At 45.0% G+C, this 26,793-nt stretch overlaps 2 protein-coding genes across 4 annotated transcripts; one reads left to right on the top strand and one right to left on the bottom strand.

Annotated features, from left to right (window-relative positions):
* Nucleotide 1: 1 nt before the first annotated feature.
* LOC130206493 (uncharacterized) lies at nucleotides 2–10,858 on the top strand. 3 transcript variants are annotated; one of them, XM_056434494.1, is made up of 11 exons: nucleotides 2–323; nucleotides 892–1,056; nucleotides 2,291–2,953; nucleotides 3,991–4,188; nucleotides 4,846–5,229; nucleotides 5,409–5,476; nucleotides 6,098–6,204; nucleotides 6,304–6,447; nucleotides 7,686–7,817; nucleotides 8,585–8,854; nucleotides 9,375–10,858. In XM_056434494.1, exons 2-11 carry the CDS (start codon nucleotides 908–910, stop codon nucleotides 9,585–9,587), a joined length of 2,328 nt encoding a protein of 775 aa, XP_056290469.1. In that variant the 5' UTR covers nucleotides 2–323; nucleotides 892–907; the 3' UTR covers nucleotides 9,588–10,858. The 3 variants fall into 3 exon arrangements, with proteins under 3 accessions (XP_056290469.1, XP_056290468.1, XP_056290467.1); XM_056434493.1 differs by having other exon boundaries at nucleotides 765–1,056; XM_056434492.1 differs by having other exon boundaries at nucleotides 762–1,056.
* A 323-nt stretch (nucleotides 10,859–11,181) lies between these two features.
* Nucleotides 11,182–20,833, bottom strand: ankha (ANKH inorganic pyrophosphate transport regulator a). The gene is made up of 12 exons (XM_056434495.1): nucleotides 20,269–20,833; nucleotides 18,987–19,203; nucleotides 18,728–18,846; nucleotides 18,372–18,455; nucleotides 18,081–18,251; nucleotides 17,815–17,949; nucleotides 16,846–16,938; nucleotides 16,667–16,759; nucleotides 13,445–13,574; nucleotides 13,196–13,319; nucleotides 12,949–13,048; nucleotides 11,182–12,030 (listed from the first exon to the last, which is right to left on the bottom strand). The coding sequence occupies exons 1-12, from the start codon at nucleotides 20,362–20,364 to the stop codon at nucleotides 11,908–11,910; spliced, it is 1,485 nt and encodes a 494-aa protein (XP_056290470.1). The 5' UTR covers nucleotides 20,365–20,833; the 3' UTR covers nucleotides 11,182–11,907.
* Between the last annotated feature and the right edge of the window lie 5,960 nt (nucleotides 20,834–26,793).

Genomic DNA, 26,793 nt, shown 5'->3' with positions numbered 1-26,793 from the left:
GAGTATGACGTCATGCGCTCGGACCGAGCCGTGACCCGCTGCTCCGGCTATGCTAGGGGTCCGTGGCGACAGATGTTCCGCTTAAAATACAGCAACGCCCCCGTTATCTGAGAAATGAAACGTATTAAACGGTAACGGTTCGTCGGGTGTAGAAGGTAACCAAGGCGACAGCAGCGACTCTCGTGTTAAGTGGCGCGTGTGTTTATATTTTTTAAGTTTATCTCGGCTAGCTGGCGGGCTAACTTCAGCTTGTTTCCCAGCTAACAAAGTGAAACAGGAATCGGAGCTGCATGAAAACTCGTCTCTAAATATCTTCAATCGAGGTAAGTTGGTTTCGGCCGTTCCTGTCGTGGGAGTGACGGTTGACGGGTCGTTACTTTCTTGTTTTGTCTCGACATTAACGGGGTGCAGCTCTAAGCTCGTTGTACTCTCAATGTTTACCGGAAACGGAGCAATTGTCGCATTACAGTCTGTTGTGATGCTATGAAGACGTTTTAGGGTATATTACGTGTCTGTGTATCGATGACTGTGTATTAATAGAGTATTTAGACAGTTTGAGACATTTAATACGTGGCGCCACATGCTGTTTAGATACATCTGTCATAAAAGAGTATTTTAATATTTGACATGTTGCTCCAGCTAAAAGTCAGGACCGGTTATATGATGCGTCCCATGATTCATAAGTGATCCATACCCTTCATTCAGTGACTCTTTAAACTCTATAACGAGACATAAACACGGTGTCTTCCTGTTTTTTTTAGCAGCGGCTTGACTCGTCATCATGGACCCCTGAAGTCTTCAGACTCCAGCGACCTGAGTCGCTTGTGTTTTGTCGTTTCTTTTTGGGACCAGAGGTCAAAGTTCAGACTATAACTCGTCTGACCTCCCAAGCAGAGGGAGCGAGCAGATGGGGAACGCTTGCTGTGCCAATGAGAGTCCCCGTGCCAGTGCGGAGGAGAAGAGTGGTCTGCTGAAGGACGACTCGAAGGTCATGGGGCCCTCGGGGGAAGCCGGTGTGGTAGGCACCTGTGGCCCTGTAGGAGACAATGACATCAGGTGAGAACCGTTGCAGCGACAGTCGATTTGTTTCGCCGTTTGGTGACGTGGGTGAAAACTTCAGGGGACGCGTGAATGTTATTTCAGACCTGTAATTCAGCAGCATGTTACTCAAGGATCACTTCATGATCCCACAGAGTAGAGTAAACCTCTAGTATCCCGAAGGGGCCATTTTGCTCACGTACTGCAGTGAACTAATACGGAGAAACACACATTAAAGCTACATTAAAAAAAAGAGCCAGAAACCTGGAGGACACTGTTGCATCCAAATCTGCTAACAGATCATCATACTTAGTTGAAAAAAGCCAGTAAGCTGAATCACCAGGTGGTTACACAGGACCATCTGAGAGCTGAAAACAAATGCTGGTCGTGTGATTGGCTGAACGATCCGTCAATCAAACCGTTACCAAAGCCAATCGGGAGAAGAGCGAGCCCTCGGTGGCGTTCCTTGCTCTCCTTCCAGTGAACATGCTCTCTAGTTCGGATGTAACCGATCTAAATTCTACGCTATCCTGTTTAGAAACTCCCAAAGTTGTTTTGAACGAACCGTCACCAGGACAACTCCTGTGACATTCCCAAAGCCAACGATGAATCCATCGTATTCCTCGATGCCAGGTAGAGCTATTGATCCAGCATGTTGCACTGGAGGACACGTGCCTTCATTTCAATGAGATTAATGTTTATTTTTGAGTACACAGACACACACACACACACACACAGAGACACACACACACAGCCTTAGCTGCCGGTAGCTCATCACAGGACTGATTGCCCCCCCACCCCAATTAATTTTGTGTGTGTCTGACTTAAAAAATGCAGTTTTATGAGACTGAGATCATATTAAAATTGGGAATCGACTTGATGAAGTCTGATAGAAGAACTACATTTAGGTTTTCCCCCTCCTACGTAGGTTATGTGACCAAATCACAGAAGAACATAAGGAGCGCTAACAATAGGGCGAGGGGACTTCCAGAGGTCTTTACGTTGCTTGTTTTTGTCACGTCACATGATTGTTTTGATTATATATTTTCCCACTTCCTCCCCACCCACATTAAATAATCTTAAAACATCTCCCCGCGAACTATTGTCCGTGACCACGCGGCGACTCTCGGTTCTTGTTCACGTAAAGGGCGTTTCTCAGAACCTCAAAGCTGCTGCTGCCGAGTCCGACGGATGTTTCTGTCGTCGTGTGACGCGACGTTGCTCATCCTCTCTGTGTTTTTTTTTCATCTAGAAAAATGGCCACGGAGGTCGATGTGAAGGTGGAGGAGGCCGCGCAGGTGAAGCGGAGTCCCGAGGTCGCAGAGACGGAGCCCAATGACACTCGGGAGAACGGATCCCTGCAGAAGGAGGTCCCACGAACGGCATCGCCCTCTCCCAGCAAGGAGTCCGAGCGGAAAGAAAACTCCGTCGAAGTCCAAGATGACGACGTGAAGGACTGTCCTGCAGACGATGGAGCAGCTGAACTCACGCAATGCACTTTAAACTCCCCGCAGAAAGAACACACCACAGTGGGTTGGGAGGTTTTTACAGCAGCGACGGCGGCAACGGAAGAAGAAAACCCGGTCTCGGAGCAGGAGGAGACCCCCGAGAGCAGCTCGCCAACAGCAGAGGCATTTCGCCCCGAAGAGCTCGCTGAGGCGAACACGGCAACGGAGCACATTACACTGGACAATACTCATGATGATGAGGAGGAGGAGCAGGAGGAGGAGGAGGAAGAAGAAGCGGGATCCAAAGTCACTGTGGAAAACCATGTAGCCGAGCCATCGGAGGAGCTTTCTCAAAACAATGAAGTGACGTCTGTGCCAAACCCTCAGCTCTCTGCAGCAGCCGGTGAGACGGCGGCCGCCTCCGTGGTCAGTCCAGAGAACCACGAAGACGAAGAGTCTCCGGCCGGGTGAGTCGCATCAAGACCAACTGCAGAGTTTCTGCTGCAGTTTTGGATGTTGGTTTAAAAAAACAACAACATTGAATTGGAATATGTGCCATTAAGGCTGAGCCAAAACATCCAGATGAATATAGCTATCCTTCAGTTTGCATTTTCATATTTTATGAAGTTGATGATAAACAACATGCTGTAGATCTATGGACTAGTGGTTAGAAATATGACGTTTTGGGAGCAAGTTAAATATGAGTTTTTTAAAGGATGGGAAAGCAGGAACAACTGTTCTACTTAACAAAAGTTAATGGGAATATTTTTTCTTGGAAAATATGTTTTGCCTCTTTAATTCATTTTAAAATATTCTGATGAAACAAATCAGTGAAGGGAAAATGTCCCTTTTTGTTAGACTGGTAACAACTTAAACTAGACGCCCTGTAATGAGATATGTCATACTTCACAAGACACCATGGAGTATGTTTTTAATAGGATGTCTTCTGGCTCCTATTGTGTTTACACTATTTTGACCATGTCGCCCAGTTGTTTTGGGCTCCATACAGACGCCATGGCTTTATTTGGCTATTGTTTACTGTGGCGAGGCCTTTCTATGGTCACTGGTCACAATTAGATAGTCCTTTTTTTAAAAATCAATATGGTTAAAATAATAAATTTAATATATATTTTTAATTTTGTATATATATATATATATATCAAATACATTTATATATTAAAATAATAAATATAATATATTAATTATTTTAATATAAAATAAGAATATAATATAATTTTTTATTTTGTCTGTGTATTAAAAAATACATCATATTTATTTTATTTTAATATAAAATAATATATATTTTTTTATTTTGTGTATGTATATATATATATATAATTAAAAAAATATATTATATTTATTATTTTAACCCTATTGATATTCCACTGACAGTGGAATATATTATAAATATATAAAAAAGATTCTATTCACAACACGTCCCTCCTTTACACTCTGGTGTGCATTAGCGGACTGAGCCCTTAATCGTTAATCTCTCTCTCTCTAGTGCGGTGACGGAGGACTCAGAGAATGGCCGTCCTTCAGAGTGCAAGGAGGGCGGTCTTGAAGTCATAACAAGCCACGAGGTCTGCGAGTCTCCTCCTGGATCCGAGCCCACGGGACTCGACCACACGGGCGAGGAACGAGACCCCGCCAACTGTGTCGGGGAACCGGCGCCCACAGCGCCGTCAGACGCCGGCGAGAGGTCAGTGGGTTCAGTGACATCAAAACAAGACGATTGTTGACGGTAACGTTAACCAAGTGTGCTTTTGAGAGCCACCCTGTGACCACTAGGGGGCGGATAAACACCACGACTCATTGCATTAGCACAACGGGCTGAATGCGTGGCATGGGGCTTGTGGGGTTGCAGCTTCCTCGACAAACAACTTCACACTATACGGCGTTTCCTCGGGTCCTCAGCAACGCCACTACCGAGACATTGTTCAACTCACAGCTGGCGTAGCGGTCAGAAAGATGAAATGCACACCAGGGGCCGACTTTACCTTTAGTTAGAGGAGGCCTGGACCCCCAATAGTTAAAGATTGTTTTAAATTATGTTTAAAAACAAAAATATCACCACCTGTTTGTTCAAAGTTTATTATTATTGAACGTCGGACCGACAGATTCCTTGTTTTACAGTTAGATGATTGTTTTGTTCTTCTTCATACCTTTGTTTTATTATTATTCTACAACATTTGTACAAGTTAATGTCTGTTTCATAAGATTAAATGTCAATACTTTCATATTATGAGTTTACTTTTGAGTTATATAATTAAAACTGGGAAAGTACCAAAGATGTGTTTTCTCTCTCGTTCTCTCTCTCTCTCTCTGTCTCTCTCGTTCTCTCTCTCTCTCTCCCCAGCTCAAAGTCTGACCAGGATGCCGAGCCAGAAGTTGAGTGTGCCATAATGATCTTAAAGGAGGTCACTTCCTTGGAGGACATCAAACAGGAAATTGAGGAGCAAATGGTTGTGAAAGGGCAGGACAAAGAACGAGAAGAAGAAGAAGACGAAGAAGAAGTTCCCAAAATTGAGGGGGAGCATGAGGAGGAGGAGGAGGAGGAGGAGGAGGAGGAGATTGAGGAGATTGCGGAGGAGGCAGATGCCGAGACTGTAAAAGATGCTGAGAACCAGGAGGTCCCAGGAAAAGGGCAGCAGCTGGCAGTGGGCGTGGCCCCTTATGTGAACGCTCCTGAGACGCTTGCCCGAAAGGAGGAAGACTCTTCTGAAGATGGCGTGGGGAACAGGTTGGTGGTGATCATTTTATGGTTTCTTTACAGAGTAAACATCACACTGATATATTGTGTCGCCATACCTGTGGCTACACGACAAGAGACGGTTTAAAACGATGTGTCAACACATGCACACATCGTTGTATTTGCAGAGTTCAGTTTGCTCATGCGTTTGTTTGTTTAACCGTTTTTAGTGACGAAGATCTTTACAGAGGAGCCGAGGAGCTGTCGGCATCCCAGCCCGATAAACCACGAACTACAGGTCGGTACAACCCACCACCACATCGTGTTGTTAATCTTGTTTTGCCATATAAAAGATCAAGATTAACAACATGATTAACCTGCGTGACACTGGTCACCGTAACGGGCCACTCCAAAGCTTTTATTTTGAAAAAATAAATGTAATGGGCCATGATGTAGTTTTATTTTATTTTTGAGGCTGGCACAAAGAGAATTGACACGCGCAGTCCTGACGGTGGCTTTCAGATAATATTGGATATTTGTACGAGTCACTACAAGCTCTCTGAACTATAGATTTCACATCACTATGGCGACAGATTCTAGGAAATGACTTTAGAGATGGCTCATCGTGGCGAGATGAACATTGAATCAATGGGGCACTCCTTCCCCCACAACGTGTGACATCTGCAGCATCGTTGCATTTTAGAGCGGCCTTCTTCTTTTGTAACCAGTCCGAGGCACAGCTGTGTCATAATAATGGTGTTACGTCATTATCTTATGTCGGGTCAAAAGAAGCCGCATCACAACAAAACATTTGAGGAAAACTATGTCTTTTGAGTGCTTCAGAAAAGCCTGTGTATCGACACCGTCACGACGGTACTCCGTGCGGTTGCCTTCATCATTTCTTCCCCCTCTTCGTCAGTTGCAAAGGTGGAGGCCCGATGCAGCTTGGGGCCGCTGGTGGAGATTCTGTCCTACAGCGAGCGAGAGTGGAAAGGAAACACGGCCAAAAGTGCCCTCATTAGAAAGGTCGGTGCCTGGAGTTCCCGGGAAGAAGCGGGTCACTTTAGTTTTTTGTTCTCTTTCATAAATGGCTTAAAGAGAAGTCGTGACGTCCCGCTGCTGCAGGGCTACAAGGAGATGTCCCAGAGGTTTGTCGGCGTGAGGAGAGTGAGGGGCGATAACTACTGCGCCCTCAGAGCCACGCTGTTCCAGGCGCTCTCCCACAGCACCCGGCTGCCCGCATGGCTGCAGGAGCAGGACGTCAACCTGGTAAATACCCACGACTCGCGGGCCCAGATGGTATCCGCGGCTCGGCCCCGTAGCGACCGTTGCTATGCGCGTCGAGCGCCGCATACTCGGGCCGCACATAACTGTTATGCGGTTTACCGTAAAGATGCAGATATACCATCGACGTTCCTTTTCGATGCAGGACTAGTAACTCACTGAAGTGTTTCCACTCGTCATGATCGGGTTTCCCCAGAGCTCTGTGGGGGAGTCGGGCTGAGTCCGTGTGTTTAGCGGCAGCGTCTTGAGGCGCTGGGATTATTTTCACTCGGATACTTTTTGAAATCCGTTTTAGGCTCTTGATGCTTCTCCAAAGTGGCCGAGCTTCGATCATAAATATGATTTTAGAAATGAAAACTAATTTTGTGTATTCAGAAAAGCACTATATAAGTTTGAATTATTAATTTTAACTTTACAGCACTATTTTTTAACTCTGCTGTTTTTTGAGTGAAGCTTTTCGCTCACCGCTTTTGTGTTGAGTGCTTTAACTCTCCTGCTATCTTAGGGTCAATTTGACCGCATTCAATGTTTAATGTCGGTGTTCTTTCGGGTCAATTTGACCCCAGGCTGTTTTTCACTGTGTCAAACGTATAAGAAATATCAACTTTTTTATATATTTAAAGGGCTATTTAGGTAGTCAACAAACAAACATAAAGTACCTCACACTTAAACTTGGAAAACAATATTAATTCTAATAATTTTCTGGAGGTTTTAATTGCTGGAGTCAAATTGACCCCACGGGTAAAAGATGTCAGTAAATATAAAGGTAACAGGAGGGTTAAACATTGAATGGGGTCAAATTGACCCTAAGGCAACAGGAGGGTTAAAAAAATCCAACCTATTAACGTTATCCTGTTTTTGCCGGTGAACTCTGGCTCTTAAAGGTGAGCAGGTGGTGAGCAGCGAAACTTCAACCAACCGCTAAGTTTCTGATTAATAGTTAACATCAGCTGTGTGAATATTAACGAACTGCTTCGTTAATTCCTCATGCGTCTGCTGCTGTCTTCAGACCCGCCGCGCCTCACGACGGTTGCTAAACTACGATTGGTCAATTTCTGTTTGGGGGGGTGTGGTTTAGTAAACGGTTAACGTGATGTGACCAAATAAACAGCACAGAAAAGCCCCAAAACAAAATAAAAATCCAAAAGGACTCTTATTTCTAATGTCTTGTGTTTTTTAATATCGCAGCTGAAATCTCATCTTGGCGTTTTTTTAAATTCCAGCTGATGAAGCGACTCGAGGCCCAGGAGGGTCTGATCAGCCAGTGGACATTTCCTGGACACCGCCTGCAGGGGGACGGGACCGGCGGCGCCGCCCTGCAGCTGCGAGGCTACATGGAGCTCCTCCGACAGAAGGTAGCGGCTGCAGAGCGACTGCGGGGAGAAAGTATTTTAAAGACATGCGGCCGAGTGAAACACCGCTTTTTAAGACACGGAGGTTTCATATTCATCCTCCAGGGCTCCTGGTTGTGAGTGGTTCCACATGTTAATGCCCTCAAAGAAACTGTTTTCAACTGTTCAAACCACAGTGACCTTTACGATGACTGAGGAGGGCCCCATGCAGAATGTAGTCAGCCACTGGGTTTTACTCTTTTGCTTTATGAGGGGTAACTGTGTGCATGACTGTGTGCATGGGGGCAGTGGGGGTCAGGGGGGAAAGAGGGGGGTCCTGCAACGCAGGGTTGGGTCGGTTCCCCTCTCCCCTCCCATTAGTGTCAAGAGTTGTGCCTGGCAGCAGGCACCAACCCCCCAGGCTTTTCTCGGCGCTTTCACCCACTGCTAATTACTAACTAAATGGGTTAATAAAGAGAATAGATTTCCCCTTGGGGATTAATAAAAGTGTATATTCTATTCTATTCTATTCTATTCAGTTTCACTCATAACGGACCGTATTGTGTATTTCTGTTGTCCTGCTTCAGATAATCCTTTTAACGTGCACTCATGTTTACGCAATGCATGTGGGAAATGGAATTCCAGGAGTTCTTCAGTAACTCCAAGTTTCTCAACAACAGTTCAAAGCGGAAGCAAAAAGCAAAGCGCGGCACGTGGCGATAACCAGCACATGTTTTGCCGCTTGTAGTGATGGTCAAAATATGTGTTTAATTTCCATGTGTCGTGTCCAGTGGCAGGCGGCGGCGGCCTGCTCCTCGGCGGCGGAGCGCCGGCAGCTGTGCGAGCGAGTGTTTGTGGGCGGCGAGGAGGAGCTGGGCCTGCTGGAGGCGCTCAAGCTGCTGATGCTGGGCAGCGCGGTGGAGCTGCACGGCTGCATGGCGGCCGGCGGCGACGTGCCGCTCTTCTGCTGGCTGCTGTTCGCGCGGGACTCGTCCGACGGCCCGCGCTCCTTCCTCTCCAACCACCTGAGCCACGTGGGCCTCGGCGCCGGGCTGGAGCAGGTAGGACGGGAGAAGAAGAAAAAACACCGGCGCTCCTGCTCGTGTGTTGCCCGGGCAACCGCACGACGGGCGTGTAAAGTACCGCGTGGCTCGCTGCAGACGGTAGTTTCCCGGCGCGTCGGGAGCGTTTACACGAAGCCTCGACTGGTAAACAACACTTAGCTGCTTGGAGTTCCTCGCCCCCTTTTTTAAGATTCATGCCGATCAACAAAGACTTCTCACGGTGGACGTCTTGATTTGGGCGCGTGATTGTTTCATAACCGGAGTCCTCGACTGTAAAACATGTTGGAGCCTGTGTTGTTGTTTTTCAGATTGAGAGCCAAAGCCCCGGGGGCTGGAGAGAAATCTCCAGAGTGATTTAATTGTTGTTTTCAAGTTTCTATTTACACTCTTCCCATAAAGAAACCCCAGACCATAAACAACATGCGCTCGAGCAGTTGATTAAACATTGTGCATTTTTAATTTCGGGGAGGGGTCCCTCTGTAACCGTGCTATTGTCGCCCTGCGTGTCGCCTTGCAGGTGGAGATGTTCCTGCTGGGCTACGCCTTGCAGTGCACCATTCAAGTTTACAGACTGTACAAGGCCGACACGGAGGAGTTCGTCACGTACTACCCGGACGACCACAAGGACGACTGGCCGTGCGTGTGCCTCGTCACGGAGGACGATCGCCACTACAACGTGCCGGTCGCCGACGCCGCAGAAGAGCGACGCGAGCCGCTCGGCTCCGGCTGATTTGAGACGGCCGCCGCCGTACGAACGGAACACTCCTCAGGTCAATCGCGGTGAATCACTTCACGCCAATTCAAGGAATGTTGGGACGTTTTGCTTCCTTGCCGAGTTGAATGAGAAAATCGACATTATTCAGGTCCGTCTCTTTAAATGTGAAGCGACAGCTTAGCTTAGCACAAAGACTGCAAACGGGGGGGAACGGCTAGCCTAGCTCTGTATTGTTTCCAGTCTTTAAGTCGAGGTAATTGGCTGCAGCTTCATATTTAATGCACAGGCGTTGGAGTCGTATTGAGCTTCATGTCTAACTCGCGGCAAGAAAGTGTTTCCCCCCAAAATGTCGCTCCATTCGTTTGGGGGGAAAAAAGGAAAATGCTGATTTGAGACCCTGTACAAGAAGTGGTTTACACACTTTGTACACACTGTACTGTATACAGAGTTTTCTATTTGGGTAAATGTACATATATATGTGGATCTGACATCTCCGTTAAAATGAATTGTTGAGGTGTCTGTAACTTTCAGGTGTGGGCGGGGGGGGGGGGGCACAAATCTTGAGTTTTCTCTCAAGTCCTGATCAAAACACAATGCAGCTGCCAAAATGATTCGATGGTTTGTGTTACACTGGAATTTGGGAACTTTAATTTGTGTCTTAAATTATTTCCCATTATGTGAACAAATGCATTTTAAATGAAGTGTAACGAGGTGAAGATTTTGATTTATCAGGTTTAACACCCGGTCGGAGGTCTTGGACTCATCACACCTCTGTGTCAGAGGAGTGATGAGTGATGGTCTGTGTGTGTTTGTGTGTGTCGACTAAATGTGTAACATGTTGCCTTTAACCAAGCTGTTCTGAGGGCAGACACTTGCCAATCTTGCTGCAGATACTGGCGACAGTTCCAACCACCAGCCACTGGATTCACTAGTTAACGCTTGGTCCTCCATGTTGCCTTAAATAATGCACAATAAGAATGAATGTTGGTTATAAAATAGGCCATTTTCTAATGAGTCGTTAACAGTAAAACGTTGATTGTGGCATTTGCAGGAATCTTCTGTCAGATATTTGGATAAAATGAAAGTACAATTCTTGAAAGTCATTTTTTTTGTCTTCCTCTTTGATTTCCATCAGCTTGGTATAGCTTTTATTTTCTGAGAAGTATTAACAGGAATTTGAGGTGAAGTATGCTACAAAAAAAATGACACGTTAAGCCTGTTTGGGGTCTCATAGACTCATTTCGGTAAAACCTGATTAAATACGATGGATTTTCCTAAACTCTAAATCTGATTGTGTGGATTTTATTTTATGTAGCAGCTCTACCTCTTAAATCCCAGTTTAGAAAAGGGTCTGGGAGTTAAACTTCTTGAGCCTAAAGTAACCTCGCTGTAGGATACGTACGGAGCATGGGTTGTACTTATTACTTTTTGGCAAGCAAAAGGCAATATTAATGCATATCCCACATTTAAAGTCTTAACATATCACGTTCATCGACTAAAACTGGTTTGTGTATATTGTGTTATTAAAAGGGGGGAACACATATTTGCATGTGCACAGCAGTGGGACCTCAAACAATAAGGCCCTAAATCCAACAACAAAACCCAAGCATTAATAATAATAAAGCTATTTATTCGCCAAATAATTATGCCTATACATTATATACAGTACGTACGACAGTCTGAACACCAGGGAAATGCTTTGCAAAACAAGTAGATGGACTCCCAGACTGCATGGAAAGTGAACGATCATAACTGGATTCAGAAACACACGCAGCAGTGATATAACGAGGGATTCCCGACCCCTCTGGGCAATTAAATATACACATTGCATTACCTATACAAAACCACAATAATCTGTACACCGTTGTATGTAAAATACGATTGCACAACCCAACAAGTCCCACAACAGGTCTATATGTGAATTCAAGCAAGGCCTTGCCGCTTAACTTTGATAAAATAATGAGTATTTTGGCAACTCCACTACCACTCGACAGACGTGCTTCGGGGGGAAAAGATCTCCTGTGTCGCCTTCCCTTGTTTACCAGGAAACGCATGAAAGTGGTTAATACAGCAGCCGACGCTGCGTGATGCAAAACTAGGATGCAAAACTATGAGAACGCAGGAAAAGGACCGGAAGACGTCACGGTATTTACACGGATGAGTCGACGCGTGGGGGCGCATGGCTTTCTTTACAGTGTGCGTAGGGCGACGTGAAGAAGACCTCCTCGCTCTTACTCGGTTTATCCTGTCGGGAGAACCTCTGAAACCAAACCAGTACCCGGGTCTCCTCTGAACACTCGGCCGTCTCTTCTTCAGCTTCGTGCCTCTTGGAGGTTCACTCCTGCTCCTCCTCCTGGAGCTCCTCGATGGAGTCCATCTGAGCCCTGGAGCTCGCCTCGCTCATCGGGGCGCAGTCCTCGCACTCCCTCACCAGCTCGGTGGACATCTCGCTGTTTTTCTGCGGAGACGGAAGAAGTCGAGAGAAATGAGAACCGCAAAATCGGAGGAAAAAAAGGGCAAAATTGTCAAACTGCCGTTTCTAGTTGTGCTAATGGGATTATTGGAGAGCGACCGGGGGAGTGAAGCTTGTGGTTATCAGCGTTAACCAGTTACTAACTGGAGACGTGACTCTGGTTACGCTTTTCTGAAGAAGGGGAAGTTCAACATGGGACCTAAATGCAGTATAAAGTCATGTGACGCGTGTCAAATGCAACAAAGATATGGAGAATGATGTAATCACGCTCTATTAAAGAAATGGTTTGACTAGTTGAGGAATGCACTTCTTTTTCTCGCCAATTATTTTGTATTACTACTTTTTATTATCCGGATGATTCAACAAGACGCTGCCGAAAGGAACTCATCAGGGAAGATGAGAGAAACTCTTTAATCTGAAACTCATCAAGACACTGACTGACTACAAGGAGCGAAAAGTTAAACATACGTTTGCGTCCACACCCACAGTATCGACTGTGTAGATGTTGTGCAATAGTCTGGTAGTCAAAGAGACCCAGACTAACGGACGAGTGTGCCCAAACAATATTTAGTACGTCCCAAAATGCAGTGTGCCAGAAATACCGGGACGTCCTACTGCATACGGTTGCATTTTGCAAGGCAGCTTCTCTAACTATACGATTCACGATTATCTGCACAGGGCATATATGAGCAAGGAGGTCAAAGTTCAAGTCAAATGCATTGATGTACTTATCAAGGGGACCTGTGGTATGTGAAAACGTACGTGATCCGGAGCACCGTTTTTATTGCGTGTCTCCGTAAAGGATTCGTTCCGTTACATCCCTGCTGACACTAAACGGGGTGTAAGTGAGGGTTGAAATAGTTGCTCTAGTCTCTGCGATGAGCTCAACCCAGGTGTCCTCACCTGCTGTCGATAAACATAGCACGCTGCTATGGCAACCATTGTCGACTCTCCTATGAAGCCGGCCAGGAGGGACCCAACCCCGAGCGTGGCCCCGTGAACCCTGACACACAAAGCATTGCAAGAATAAGTCGATCATCATCACGTTTCAGGAATAAATAGGAAGAAGAAGAAAAATAAACATACGATACTGTGCGCCCGCGTCACAGTGCTGACCTCTGTGACCCCGTTCTCTGACGTGTTGACTTACCCCATGTACGGCAGCACAACTAGACTGGCGATGAGAACAATGATGCGTAGAATCGAGCTGGGGGCCAGCACAAAGGTCTTTTTCAGGGTCATGAGCCATCCAGTCAAATGAGCCCGAATAGTTACTGAAAACACACACACACACACACAGTGGAAACATCACCCCACTGGTCTGAGCTGAAGCCACAGCAGGAAGGAAAGAAGCCGCCGGACTCCGGTGCTGAGAGACATCTGAGATGGAGCGTCTTACCTGGCACCGGGAAAAAGGAGAAGATTCGGAGCGGGATCACACAGAGGTCGGCGAAAGCGGTGTCCACGCCGATGACGCCAGTCAGGATCTTCTCTGATAAATGAGGAGTCCAAAACACCACAAAGCAAAGCTGGAAACCACATGAACAAAAGAGCATTTATTGGTTTGCGTTGGCCACAATAGAGTCGCCTCTTTGGCCTTCATTGGTTCATTAACTCCAGGGGTTTGGGATTTCATGTGGGCCTTTGAAGCTCACGTAGAACAGGCGAGCGAACGCGTCACATACATTGTTGTTGTTATGAAAGCATCCAGCTAGACTTTTTTTTTTTTTAAAGCAAAATTCGGCTAACAACGCAACTTAATCTTAAAATCTCTCTCTCTCTCTCGCTCTCTCGCTCTCTCTCTCTCTCTAACAGGACAGATGTGTTGGTGCCATTGTCTTCCATCCCTGAATATTGGCTTCAGGGTGCATTCCTCACAACGTTCAAACCAGCTCAACCCCTTGTTGGAAGAGGATGATCTACACGGGAACAGAAATTAGAATACAAACCTTTCACCATCTCACTCTCAAGAAGGAAATGATTCATTCCTAATAACAAAAGACTTTGCTGTGGTTTTGTGGCTGAACATCCTCGGAGCCAAAATGGACGAATAGATGACTTGGAAGTGGTGATTTCCGTCGACACCGCCTCGCCCTCTAGCCTTGTTTTAGCAAGATGGCGGCACGCAACTCACTTCTTTGGCTCTAAAGAAGCCGCCGCCTCCCGACTCGGCAGCAGCTTCTCTGAACAAAGTGAGACATCCACACTCACTGCAAAGTTACTTTTCAGAACCGTTCCCGGGCCATCGCTCGGATCCCTCCTCAAAGACATGTGGGCGGCCTCCTCCGGTGTTTACATTCTTTTGGGTTTCCTCCGTGTCATCAGAACAAGCTCCGACACGACGGCCGCCCGCTTGTGTTTTACAACACGGCAGCAGAACATCCTCCTCCTCCTCCTCCTCCTCCTCCTCCTCCTGAAAAGACCCAACCTTGGCCACAAACTTCCCGTTTTCCGTATTCAGACGGTTGTTTCCGCTGACTGGGGCAAACGCTTCTTTTTCTACTTCAGTCGTGCCCTTCGCAAGTATAATCAAAGCTCGTGGATCCGACAGTGTTCGTGAGAAGCGTTAAACTATTTTGCTGAGGAAGCAAGACGGACACGGTGTGACCGCAGCGCTCATTATTTAGCAGTTAAAGTAATCCTGCGAGGAGCTTTTGGAATGTGATAAACAATGTGATTTACGTGAATGCCTGTTTTATTAACCCTTGTGTCGCCTTCGGGTCAATTTGACCCGATTCAATGTTTAATGTCGGTGTTCTTTCGGGAGTCAACAAACAAACATAAAGTACCTCACACTTAAACTTGGAAAACAATATTAATTCTAATAATTTTCTGGAGATTTTAATAGCTGGGGTCATATTGACCTCAAGGGTAAAATATGTTAGTAAATATAAAGGTAACAGGAGGGTTAAACATTGAATCGGGTCAAATTGACCCAAAGGCAACACAAGGGTTAAGCTCTTAAAGCTTGAGTGGGAGTGGAGTCTGTATTTGCATTTGTCTGTAGTTAAGTTTATTATATGTTACTATATGTGTATTATATGTTATATGTATATATGTTAGTATTATATGTATAGGTTGGTATATGTTTTAGCATATTGTATTGTATATTTATCTTATTTAGTAAGGTTATTATACGTTATTACATGTAAATTATGTTCAGAGTACTTGTACAGAGTGTATGTCATGTTATGTTATGTTTGCTATGGTAGTTGTCATGGTGCCTTGTCCTAAGAATGTCAGTGCCCAGTCTGACCCTGTGTCATTCTGTGCATCTGACAATAAAAGACTTGTAACTTGAGTGCCGCTTACCCTTCATAAATTCCACCCTAATGTCTCTCTCTCTCTCTCTCTCTCTTTCTGCAACTTGAAACCACGACATGACGACAAAGAATAATTCTACCTCCATCTGCCTGATGGATCATGCCGGTCTGGATCGTGGTCCATGCCGACGACCAACTATTCATACACTCCGTCATACTCATTGAATGTGTTGTAACTCTGTAACGCTTCCTTCTGGTCACATGACATCTCTTGCTTCTGTCCATCGTGGAGCGGGACCCTCCTCCGTTGCTCCCCTGAAGGTTTCTCCCCTTTTACCAGTGAAAGGGTTTTTTCTATTTGCTGGGAGTTGTTCTGATCCGACGTGAGGTCGTGGGACAGGGATGTCGTATGTGTGCAGACTGTAAAGCCTGAGGAACATTTGGAATTTGTCCTAATGGGCTGTACAAAATAAACTGAATTGAGTAAGTACACTCCGTATTCCTGTGAACCTCCATCACTATAAACATTAGTGTGCAGCTGTAGCCACATGATTAACGTCAATGTGTTCTTGGCAGTTAACTTCAAAGAGTGCATTGACTTTAGCAAGCTTTGCAAATACACCGTCAGGCATGTCATCTATGTTCCTGCAGAACGCTGGACTGGTTCTGTCGTTCTCAGAAGGAATGTGAACCTCCAGCCAATAGCTTTCATTGTGGTGCAGCAGAATTAGTAAAAGGTAAATATAGCTGGGGTGTCTTCTGGGGAGTGTTATGCCCGGAAATGTTGGTGAGCACGTGCCGAAATAGATTTACAACCCCGATTTAGAATTCAAAAAGTCAAAAATGATGTGGTGCCTCCAGTATAATCAGGCATCAATAAGTTTAAAAAAGAAGAAATGACTTGCTTTGGATCGGAGGACACCATGACAGGACAACTAGGAGGTCAAATCTCAGTGAAGGACACGAAACACTGAAACAAATGTGTTGCCTGTGTAGCACTGCCTGTTGTGATGCTAGTGTCTCAGCTGGGTGGGGTTAGATGTTTGAATAATGACAGCAATGCCTGAAAAGAAACTGGATTACTTCTGTAAACCTCGGGAGTCGGGAGGGCTTTGTTCTATATCATCTATGACATAAACAAAGAATAACAGCTGCAGATCCTCACATCTGAGAAGCTTCACCTCCAAACCGCATTCATTTTTTTCCAAAGTGAATTCCAGCCAGAGGTTCAGGATTGTTTCCACGCAGACCAGGAAAATAAACTGTTGACCAGAACTTGTGCCTGAGCTACCTCCCGCCATATTCTGAGAGTATAATTTAGGGCCTCGAAAGAAAAAAAAGATTCGCCCTCATTTTACCGTGACTGATATTGCCACGCAGCAGAATGTAAACTTTTGGATGTGGGACTTGGTGACCGAGGTGCCGGCGCTCATCTTCATGCTGGGGTTGTTCTGTTGAGAAGGAAGAAGGAAGGGAAGCGTTAGTGGCGTGAACGATGAACTGCAGCAAACGGGGAGAGTGGTTGGGAACGGGTTACCTTTTCAAAAGCAGGGTACACTGCTCTCAGTTCGGTTAGCCAGCCGTAGGGCATGTGACCCACCGGGTACGTGGCCGTGAGCACCGCCACGGCCTGGAATGACAAAGACACGGCGGCTATAAAAGTCATCGGCACAACAACGATTAACCGCTAACACCACACTAAATTAATGACAGCTGTCCAACAACAGCAGACATGAGGGCGACACGTGGGCTTCTCACTTTCCCGTCCATGTGGTTTTTCACAAGTTTATGATTGAGCTTTGTCGTTGTTGTCCCAAACAAAAACAACAACAACAACAACGGGCCGCGCCAGGCAGGAACAGTAGCTGCCGTGGAGCAATGTTTTCCCTCGGTGTCATCATGCCCCGAGTTCCCCGTGAGCGTGGTGAATCACTCAAACCAGTGGCAGCCAGTGCTGTCAATGGTTTCCAGTGGGTTCTGGTACACAGCGTTGTATTGTCTCCAGTGGTTTGGGGGTCTCTGTGAGTCAGAAAGCTCCAGAGGCAGTGAGTCAGCATCTGGCTTTTCATCTGCACCAACTTGAGGGGAGAATTAGTCCATTGGCTGTAAAGTCCCTCTTTATGATGTCCAACGACATTCTATAATTACACGAGCATTAATATAAAATGATTTGTCGCTGCGTTATTAATGACATCGGATATTCAATGATAAAAACAAACGAGTTATTCTTAATCATTCAAGACAGTTGGTGATTATAATAAATAAAATGCTTTGGAGAGCAACAGTTCACACACACCTCAATGTTTCCTTTCAGGAGCAAAACCAAAACCCCATGAGCACTTGCACACAGCAACACACACACACAGACAAACACGCACGCCTTACTAAACACACACACACAGACAGACACGTACGCCTTACTAAACACACACACACACACGCCGACAGACACGCCTTACTAAACACACACACACACACGCCTTACTAAACACACACACACACACACCTCTGTGGCCTCAGCGCTCCCCTTGAGGTCGCGAGACACAAAGAGGTTGACGATGGGTCGGCTGATTCGCTGGGTGGCCAGGATGAGGGCGAGGGGCCACCAGAAACTCAGCATCGTTTTGATCGTGGCATCACCCTAAAGGGATCGAGACACATATGAAAATCACTCTCACTCTTGACTAAATAGAAATAACTCCGTCGTCCCTTTGGTGAAAGGTAAAGTTTCCCAACCTCATAATTTCGAGAGAAAAAGGAGACAGCACTTACGCCAACATCCAGTCCACTGGAGTCTGGGATGTTGTCGTGAATGTTGCAGTAGTAACCCAGGCTGACGATGGTGAACCGGACCAGAGCGCCCATATACAGGGACAGGATGGGGATGAGTAAAGGTTCCACACACTGCAGGTTACTGTGCAGGAGAATGGCCACGAACACAATCTGCGGGAAACAACGGCGACGAGAGACGGACGCAAAGTCAGAGATCAGACAACTTTCTCTTCCAACACCTCAAATGTCACCCTCAGGGTAAAATAATAAAAAAAGAGCGCCTCTCGTTACCTGGGCCACGACGTCAGAGATGGAGGCCGAGCCCACGATGACGCTGTACTTGTGCTTGAGAAGTATCCCTGCATGAATCCAAGCCTTCGAAACAGAACAATGCATCGTGTTATGCGCAGTTAACACGCTCGAAACTACAAACAAAAGCTCTATTTAGGACCGCGCCTGGATCCCAGGCGTTATGCATCGGGGGAGAGCTCGACGTTAAAGCGGTGAATACACTCACGCTTGACACCAGCGTGGACAGAGGATTAAAAATTAGCGATTTCCAGTTCCGGTGTGTGTAAATCCACGATTGCATGATCACAAATGTCTGACTACTAATGTAGAATAATCTTGCCATATTGTGCACTCACCATTGCATCCAACAAAGGGAATGCAGCCAGGTATAAGAAAGCCTTTCTTGTCTTGCCCCCCACAGAGTCATCCACATGGTGGAGCTTATTAATGATGTAGTATCCTAATTCTGTGTAAGCTACGGAGAAAGAGAGGACACCACGAGTGAGCAGAGGTTAGGGGGATGAGGAGAGCCGTCGGAGGGTGCCGGCATGAAGACACTGGAGGGTTTGCAACGAATACCAGAGTAGGATGCGGTTTAAGGGCAGAAGCACACACCGATCAGGATGTGGAGGACGAAGGCGATGACCCCGGCCGTCGCCATGCAGAGCAAAGCCTTCCTGCGGTCCCGCCTGCTGTTGACAAACACCAAACCCACGTTCTTGAAGTCGCTCATGGGTCCGGTGAAGAACTTCATCAGGGAGTAGGCCAGGCCGTAGCTGGCCAGCATTTCGATGGCATCCTCTTTGACTGTGGCTATGCCCCTGTTGAGGGCCTGGAACAGAAAGATATTAGGGGATGGGTGCGGTGGGGAGGGGGTGAGGTGTCAGGGGAATGAGACAGCACATGATGGGCGGGGGGGGGGGGAGGGGGTGAGCCCGCATGACCATGACTCAGCCTAACTTTATCTCTGACCAGATGGTACTCCACCTCCTCCACACGCACGATACACAAAGTGAGACCGTTGACTAGTGCGGAGCAGCGAGTGCCATCGCGATGTCTGGACAGGAAACACCCACAACACTCGATTCCTGATGCATCGTCATTCAGAACAACCACCACAGCTGCTGCTTTCCTTGCAGGACTGCGTGTGTGTGTGTGTGTGTGTGTGTGTGTGCTATTTATACCAGCCAACAGAGACATTACATAAGCTTAATCCTCACATCTCCCAGCCACATCGTGTTCGTGTGTGTGTGTGTGTGTGTGTGTGTGTGTGTGTGTGTGTGTGTTTATGTGTTATTATTGAACTCCCACACTATCTGCTCAAGGTCTCTGGGGAGCGGGCAGTTCAGAGGTCTGGCTGAGAAACGACAGGAAACATAATGAGAGAAAACGAAATGCTGGTGTGTGTTTGACTTGTGTACTTGAGCCGCCATGATCGAGAAAATGGCGTCAGGTGTAATGAATAACCAAATGTCAAGGACTGTGCTGCTCGTCTAGAATAGTCTTTTGGTCATGAAATAGGTTGGATAACGCAGACAGAAAACCCTCCGCAGCAGCGTATTCATTTGGAGACAGAAACATCTGAACAAACTAGGGCCGCCTCCTCCTCCTCCTCCTCCTCCTCCTCTCCTCCATAATGTATATGAAACCTAACGGATGTCTTCAGCCTGCCAGCTAAACTAGCTAGAGCTAGTTACGTCACATGTTCGCGTCCATGTTCGACCAACGGTTGTTGCCGGAGCTTTTTTAAACAAATAAAATAAAAAGCAGAGCCACTGAAACACACCGCGGCGGAAGGAGCTCCATTAAAACCGTTAGCCGTTACGAGCCGAAAGGGCGAAGCGACACTAACAACAACCAGCTAAACGAATTAAAATAAACCGAGAGACGTTATTACCTGTTCTCCGAGGTCGATGGCAATGTTGGTGATAGCCAGAGGCACCAGAAAGCGGATGAGAGGCCAGTAAGGACTGAGAGATGGAAAGTCCACCATAGTACGAGCCGGGATGACAGAGCGAGGGGCATCTGCCTCGCTCTTGATTGATTAAAAAATAAATTATAAAATGAAAGATGTGCAGGCTCGTCTGCGGGCAAAGCACCTGTGTCTCTCCAGCGAGGGGGGGGGGCAAAAAGGAGGCTAAGTGGAGCAGCGGCAGGAGCCGAGGGGCTCCGGTAGCGGCAGCGCTTCACGATGCGTCGACGCAGCGGAGCAGAGGCGAAGGTCAGACGTGGGCATCTTCCGCGCGAGTCATCATCTTCAAGGGGGTGGTGGGAGAGAGGGGTATGCCACTGTTTCTGGCGGCTGGAGGTTTAGATGAAAGAGATAATCCGAAACGGGTTGGATTAGTTGTTGTTTTTTCCTCGCGCCGCGTCTCACTGCGCCTGTGCTGCGCGGTCGGGTTGCTGTCGACCGTTCTCCGCAGGCAGGAGGAGCGCGCGCACTGCCGCCCGCACGTGGGCCAGGCGTCCCCGCTGTGACGTCATCGGCAATTTAAAAAAAGAAACACCTGTGTGTGTTATTTTCGCCGGGCACACAGGACCGCGTGCTATGTGTTCACATTGAGGCAGGCGCGCGGGGGAAAGGGGCTGTTTTTCTGTCAGGCATCGATGCAGCTAGCATGTGGTGGTTAATACGAGTGCATGTTTGGAATAGCACCAACTATTGGGGAGATTTAACTGGACTCTGGTAGAAAGGTGTATCATTGAATGAACAACTGGATTAAAATGGTGATGAACCCGCCTAATATACCTAAATGTTTCAAATATATCTTTACATCGTCCCCCCTTTAAAGATGGCAAGTAAACAAATAAACCCTGATATGGCATTATCTGTCAGAAAACACTGACCCCTGGTGGACAAAGCAAGATACATTTATTCCGAGACTATTTATTGTAATGTTTTGTATTTATATATTAAGATTGTTTTATGATATAAATACGTCACAACATATCACATTTGAGGAAAAACCCAACAAAATGTAAATAAGCATCGGCACCCAGCAAAACGGAATTTGATATTCATTTCTACTGTAATATGCATATTTCTGTCATATGTATTTGACCAAATTATGTGACATTTAGCACATTCGTGTCAAAATCTGGACTAGGTTTGTTTGTGTGATCACAGTCTAATAAAACCAACTCTAATCTCTGAAATGGACTGCATTTTGTGTTGTCTCTATATTTAAGTATGAGCTGATAAACTACAATTACTTTTGTTTGTGAAAGATGAAAGATAGATACATTTGCTTTTTGTGCAACATTTGTTTTAAATTGAAATGAGTGAATGCAGTTTTCGACTCATAAATGCACACACACACACACACACACACACACACACACACACACACACATTCACACACATGTAACTGCTGTGGTCTGTTTACAGCAGGGGTGTCAAACTCATTTTCACTGAGGGCCACATCCGCCTCATGCAGCTGCCCTCAAAGGGCCGGTTGTCACGAACACGGGATAATTCTAACTACTCCAGAACATATTGTTAAATAACTGTCTTTGCATTTGTTTATTGTTTATTTAGGTGTACTTATATAAATGTATAACTATATATGCAAATGTATTTAATATTATAAAATAAATCTATTTAATTTCATTATATTTATTTTAACCCACATTACTTTATCAAAGATCAAACAAACATTATTACATTAACTTTGTTAAAAGCTTTGTCACAGTTGAGACAGGTCTGGGCAGTGGTTCTCCACTGGTCTGGGCAGTGGTTCTCCACTGGTCTGGGCAGTGGTTCTCCACTGGTCTGGCGCTGTGGTTCTCTACTGGTCTGGCTTTGGGACGCACTATCACCCCTGAATGACAAGCTGAGACCTAAATCGAGGGACATTTTTAACTTCTCAAATGTATTTAATGAAAAGATGGTGCAGTTTGAACCTGAGAGTTCAGAATATCACAGTATGCACAACACAATTATTTAGTAATATTCCCTTTTACAGTCAATTATGAACCAACAAGTGAATCTTAAGGACACAAGGTAATACAACATACATTACTACTCAGTAACTTCAGACTTTAAAACATGTCTAAACAGTGCTTTCATGCATAAACATGAAATAAAAAAGTTTGGTTTAAAAAAGCCTCAAAAGATGTAATTCATGTCTCACTCACTGAACCTATGACACATAAAGCTGCTCTACAAGTCAGAGTCTTGAGGAGCAGCTTTTATACACAAACTATAAATGAATTAAACAAGGGTAATTAAAAAAGATTCACATATTCAACATTAACTTTTCTTCTGACTATATTATAAATACTGAACAACATGAAGCAGCACTCACTTCAACCTTAGTGACCACTGACATAGACCTGATGGAGGAATTCATAATAGGGGAACTGGGGATGTTTGTTCATGCAAAGTCAATGTGGTCACACACTGACATCACGCGCGTCTGGATGTCCGCCGGGCGCGTGAATGACAGGACGCGAAAAATGCGCCTCATTCGGGCTGATTTTTTAAACTCGGGCGGTAAAAGTACCTGAGACTGTTCAAATGCTCCGCGTGACGTCATTGACGTCATACCGTTGAATCAGAACCTACGGAGGATATCGATCGTCTGGAAGCGGCCGTCATCCAGACGCAGCCGGCTACGGATAATATAATATGTAATATTTATATTATTAACCCAGACTCGAGGGCTTGATGGTCCGACGTGTGTGGGACTTCCTCAACAAAGAGTGTGTATTTCTTCCGTGGTGGACTGTGGTAACGAACTGTTATATGCCACGATAAGCCACGCCCCCTCTCCGGCGCTTCTAGCGCGAGTGAAGAAAACGTGACAAATAGTCCGGCGACTGAACTCACGCGAGTACATTTAGTAAAGCAACGCAAGGGTTCGCCTCTCCTCTGGCGTGAACGCAGCATGAAGGAGAGTGAACAGACCGCAGTCCGCTGCAAAAAAAATGACCTTCAAAATAAAAGCACAAGATTTTTTTCCTCCCTTTTTTAAGAAAAGGCATCATATTTATTTCATGCCGTCGCGGGCCACATAAAATGACGTGGCGGGCCACATTTGGCCCGCGGGCCATGAGTTTGACACGTATGGTTTACAGCAGGGGTGCTCAATACGTCGATCGCGATCGATGGTTTACAGTTACTGTTGAGTTGCATGTTGGTGCCTGAGGGAGCTTTTGTACACAACCGTTCACGAACACACATCACTTTCCCCCGTAGCTGTGTAAACTCACATGATGGAACCCGTTTACCTGCAAGTACACTTTGTGTGTTAAACCCTACAACATAAATTACTTGATGTGAGTGTTTCATTACATTGTGCAAAGCGTGGAGTGGTGCCCGGTTATCTTTGTTCAAAGATCTGAGCTGAAGATCAATTTTAGTATTAATTTTTATCAACTTGGAAAATCGTGTTTAAAAGTTTCCCAGATTGTAAAAGAAAAAACTGCTTCATGTATTATATTGTGTTCTTTCTAAGGAGTACAAGAGCATCGTTTATGGGTTTTTAGAGATGTCACTTATCACTTATTTAAACATCTATAAAAAAAATGTTTTTCCTATAATGATGTTTTTTATGGTGTTCTAATTTTCAGAAGTATTGGCAGCGAGAGATTAGTAATCTAATCTCACATTGGTCACATTTCCTAAACTTTGACAATACTTTGCAAGAATTGGTTTAAAGAAAACTATGGTAGTTGTCGAATTTTCAAAAAAAGTGCAAAACTAAACAAAGTGCAAAACTAAACTGATGTAATACATAGCATTTATATTTACTAACTGTTCATGAATGACACATGTTGACAATGCAGCTCAAAGTTAATTATTTTATTCATGGACAAAGAAAAGCATGACATTAAAAATAACCAAAATATCAGATTAGAATTGAAGAAGATAGATGAAATTTAATTACTTGAAATTAAATAATACACATCGAATATACCAGAAATACAGTTGGAGTGCAATTATAAATGATCCACATGGTAATAAAGTACAGAAGACAAGTCAGTTTAAGGCACCAGCACAGCAGTTTTTAATTAGTTAAATGTTTACAGGTGACACACCACGCCCTCTTGTGGCTATTTAGGAGTACTACAGCTCTGAGCAACAGGTCCTGAATACACATTATTCAGTTCATAATACCTTCTGTTTATACTGACTCAAGAGAAAACACGTCCTGCCATTCAAAATGGACAGCGAAACCTCATAACTATCCGACATATTTACTTCAGTATTATTGTGTTTATCACAGTCCCAATTAATTACATCCTTCTGTATGTGTTTGTGTGTTCTAATATGCCAACCTTTCCTTCATTGCCATCTAATCACAATTCAACAGCAATGTGCAGTTTTGAAACGTCCACTTCATTTTTGACACTTCAGTAAAACATTCAAAATGAGCAGCAAATAAAGCCTCTGATGTTGAGTTGTCACCGTGACGAGACATACGAGGAACTAGATGTGAGTCACATGACCTTGAGACGGCCTTCGACAGCCTGAAGGTCGTCTCTCTGGCATTGCCAGCTGTTTCTCTGCAGCTGATATATGTTGTTTTCAGAATATAGGAACGCATTGAATGCATGGTGCTCTTCCAACTGTCTTCCCCTCGTGTTTATTTGTCTTTCTCGCTGGTCTCTCCTCCCCTTCAGGTTATTGATTTAGGGTCAACAGGCCTGCAAAGCCTCATGCGTAGGAAAGATGTGGATACGTATGCATGTTGCTGGTTTATGATTCATTCAGTATAAGGGAATAAAATAAATTAACCTAAATTGTTTAAACCAGACTTGTGTTCCCTTTTGCTTGATAAGTTTGCTAAAGTGATTCATTCTTTAAGGTCTATCGGTTTGATCCACTTATCACTAATAACAATAATAATAATGTATTGTTTGTTTGCGTATCATCCAACTATTTTAACAACAATGATTGCGTTTTATAATGAAAAAGATTAAACAAATACACGGTTTATGTCCCCTGTCTCTGTTTGTGTATAAACAATACAGACCTCTCTAGGAGGTTGAAGGGGACGTTCATGTCAAAGCTCCTTCTTTAGTGGCATCTATGTTTCCTTTATATTTACATATTCTGGTATCCTGTTTTTTATAAAATAAAACGTTATTGTAAGTCGGGTTACAATAAAGAGGTTTACGAAGTCCGTTTGTTATACTGACAGTAGCATGATCTTCTTCTTTTTTAACTTCAGAGATGTTCTTTACAAATATATAACAATGTTTTTTTTTACATTACATGTCATTTAATAGACACTTTTATCCAAAGTGACTTACAATAAGTGCATCAACCAAGAGTACAAACTCAGAACAACAAGAATCCAGAAAGTACCATTTCTTCAAGAAAGTCATAAGTAATACTATAAGTAATACTATAAGTAATACCATAAGTAATACCATAAGTAATACCATAAGTAAGTGCCACTGAAGTGCTATCTGTGTTTTAATCCAGATATAGCCGGTGGCAGATGTAGAGACTTTCTGCTGTCCTGATGTCAGTGGTGAGCTCATTCCACCACTGAGGAGCCAGGACAGCAATGTTTTATGTTCTTTGTGGCATCTTGCTGGCATTTTGATGTTGTTAATCGGACTAAACGTGTCTTGGATTACGTTCTGTGCAAACATCTAATCTCCCGCGCACGTGTCCACGCCGCAGGCCGAGCACCAGTCCATCACGGCCCGTTGTCACTGCCGCCCTCAAAGGAACTACAAGTAGTCCAGCTCTCTGAGTAGGCAGAGCAGCTAGTGCAGGAGTGATGTGATCTCTTTTCTTGGTTTGAAGTAACCTGACCGTAGATGAAAAAGATTCTTTTACGAGTGGTGTTGGATGCCAGAGGCAATGCCGTCTACAGGTTTTTGTCTGCTACTGCTGTTAAGTTCATGTATAAGGTAAATAAAATTGGTATGGAATCTGATAAATAGGATTTAAACCAAATTAGTGCCGTGCCTGGTATGACAGTCTCTGTAACAGAGATGTCATGGTCAAATGATGAGAATCATTCTAAATCTGGGTGGAAATTTCTCCGAAATAAGCTGTACTTTAGCTGATTTGCGAATACTTTCTCAAGAGGAAGGGAGGTTTAGAGATATGCACTCTGGATCCAGAGTGTGTGAGTACGTGGCCTGGTAGCAGAGACACATTGATAATATCTAATGGCAAAGCGTCTTGGCAACCTCGTCGGGATAGGGTCGAGCGTGATAGAAACCGTTGAAAATAATTTGGTCACGGTTGATAGCGGTTTCCAAAGGCTGTTCCACTTGAGTTCATAAAGTCGTATTACCACTAAGGTTTATAAAGATGCTCGTGCTAACCTGGGGTTGTTTGACTTCTTCTTATCTGGGGATTCTTAGAAGGATTAGTTGAATCCATGTCGTTCAAACTTTCGACGTTTGCAGAGGTTATACAGGGTGTCATTCTCAGAGAGCCTATGGCACTGTC

Source organism: Pseudoliparis swirei, chromosome 16, assembly GCF_029220125.1.
Source record: "Pseudoliparis swirei isolate HS2019 ecotype Mariana Trench chromosome 16, NWPU_hadal_v1, whole genome shotgun sequence".
Taxonomy (NCBI): domain Eukaryota; kingdom Metazoa; phylum Chordata; class Actinopteri; order Perciformes; family Liparidae; genus Pseudoliparis; species Pseudoliparis swirei.
The sequence above is the reverse complement of the archived record's forward strand: the minus strand, read 5'-3'. Positions and strand labels throughout refer to the sequence as shown.

Bases quoted from the DNA above. Each gene is read 5' to 3' on its own strand.
- ankha (XM_056434495.1), bottom strand. From the start codon at position 20,364: ATGGTGGACTTTCCATCTCTCAGTCCTTACTGGCCTCTCATCCGCTTT. The intron at 18,252-18,371 runs GTAACGAGAGGC...TGTTTCCCGCAG, and splicing joins TCTCTGACGTCGTGGCCCAG to ATTGTGTTCGTGGCCATTCT. The intron at 13,575-16,666 runs GTAAAATGAGGG...TGTGGTTTCCAG, and splicing joins GCGTGGCAATATCAGTCACG to CTTTGCTTTGTGGTGTTTTG.
- LOC130206493 (XM_056434494.1), top strand. From the start codon at position 908: ATGGGGAACGCTTGCTGTGCCAATGAGAGTCCCCGTGCCAGTGCGGAG. The intron at 6,448-7,685 runs GTAAATACCCAC...TTTAAATTCCAG, and splicing joins AGGAGCAGGACGTCAACCTG to CTGATGAAGCGACTCGAGGC. The intron at 8,855-9,374 runs GTAGGACGGGAG...GTCGCCTTGCAG, and splicing joins TCGGCGCCGGGCTGGAGCAG to GTGGAGATGTTCCTGCTGGG.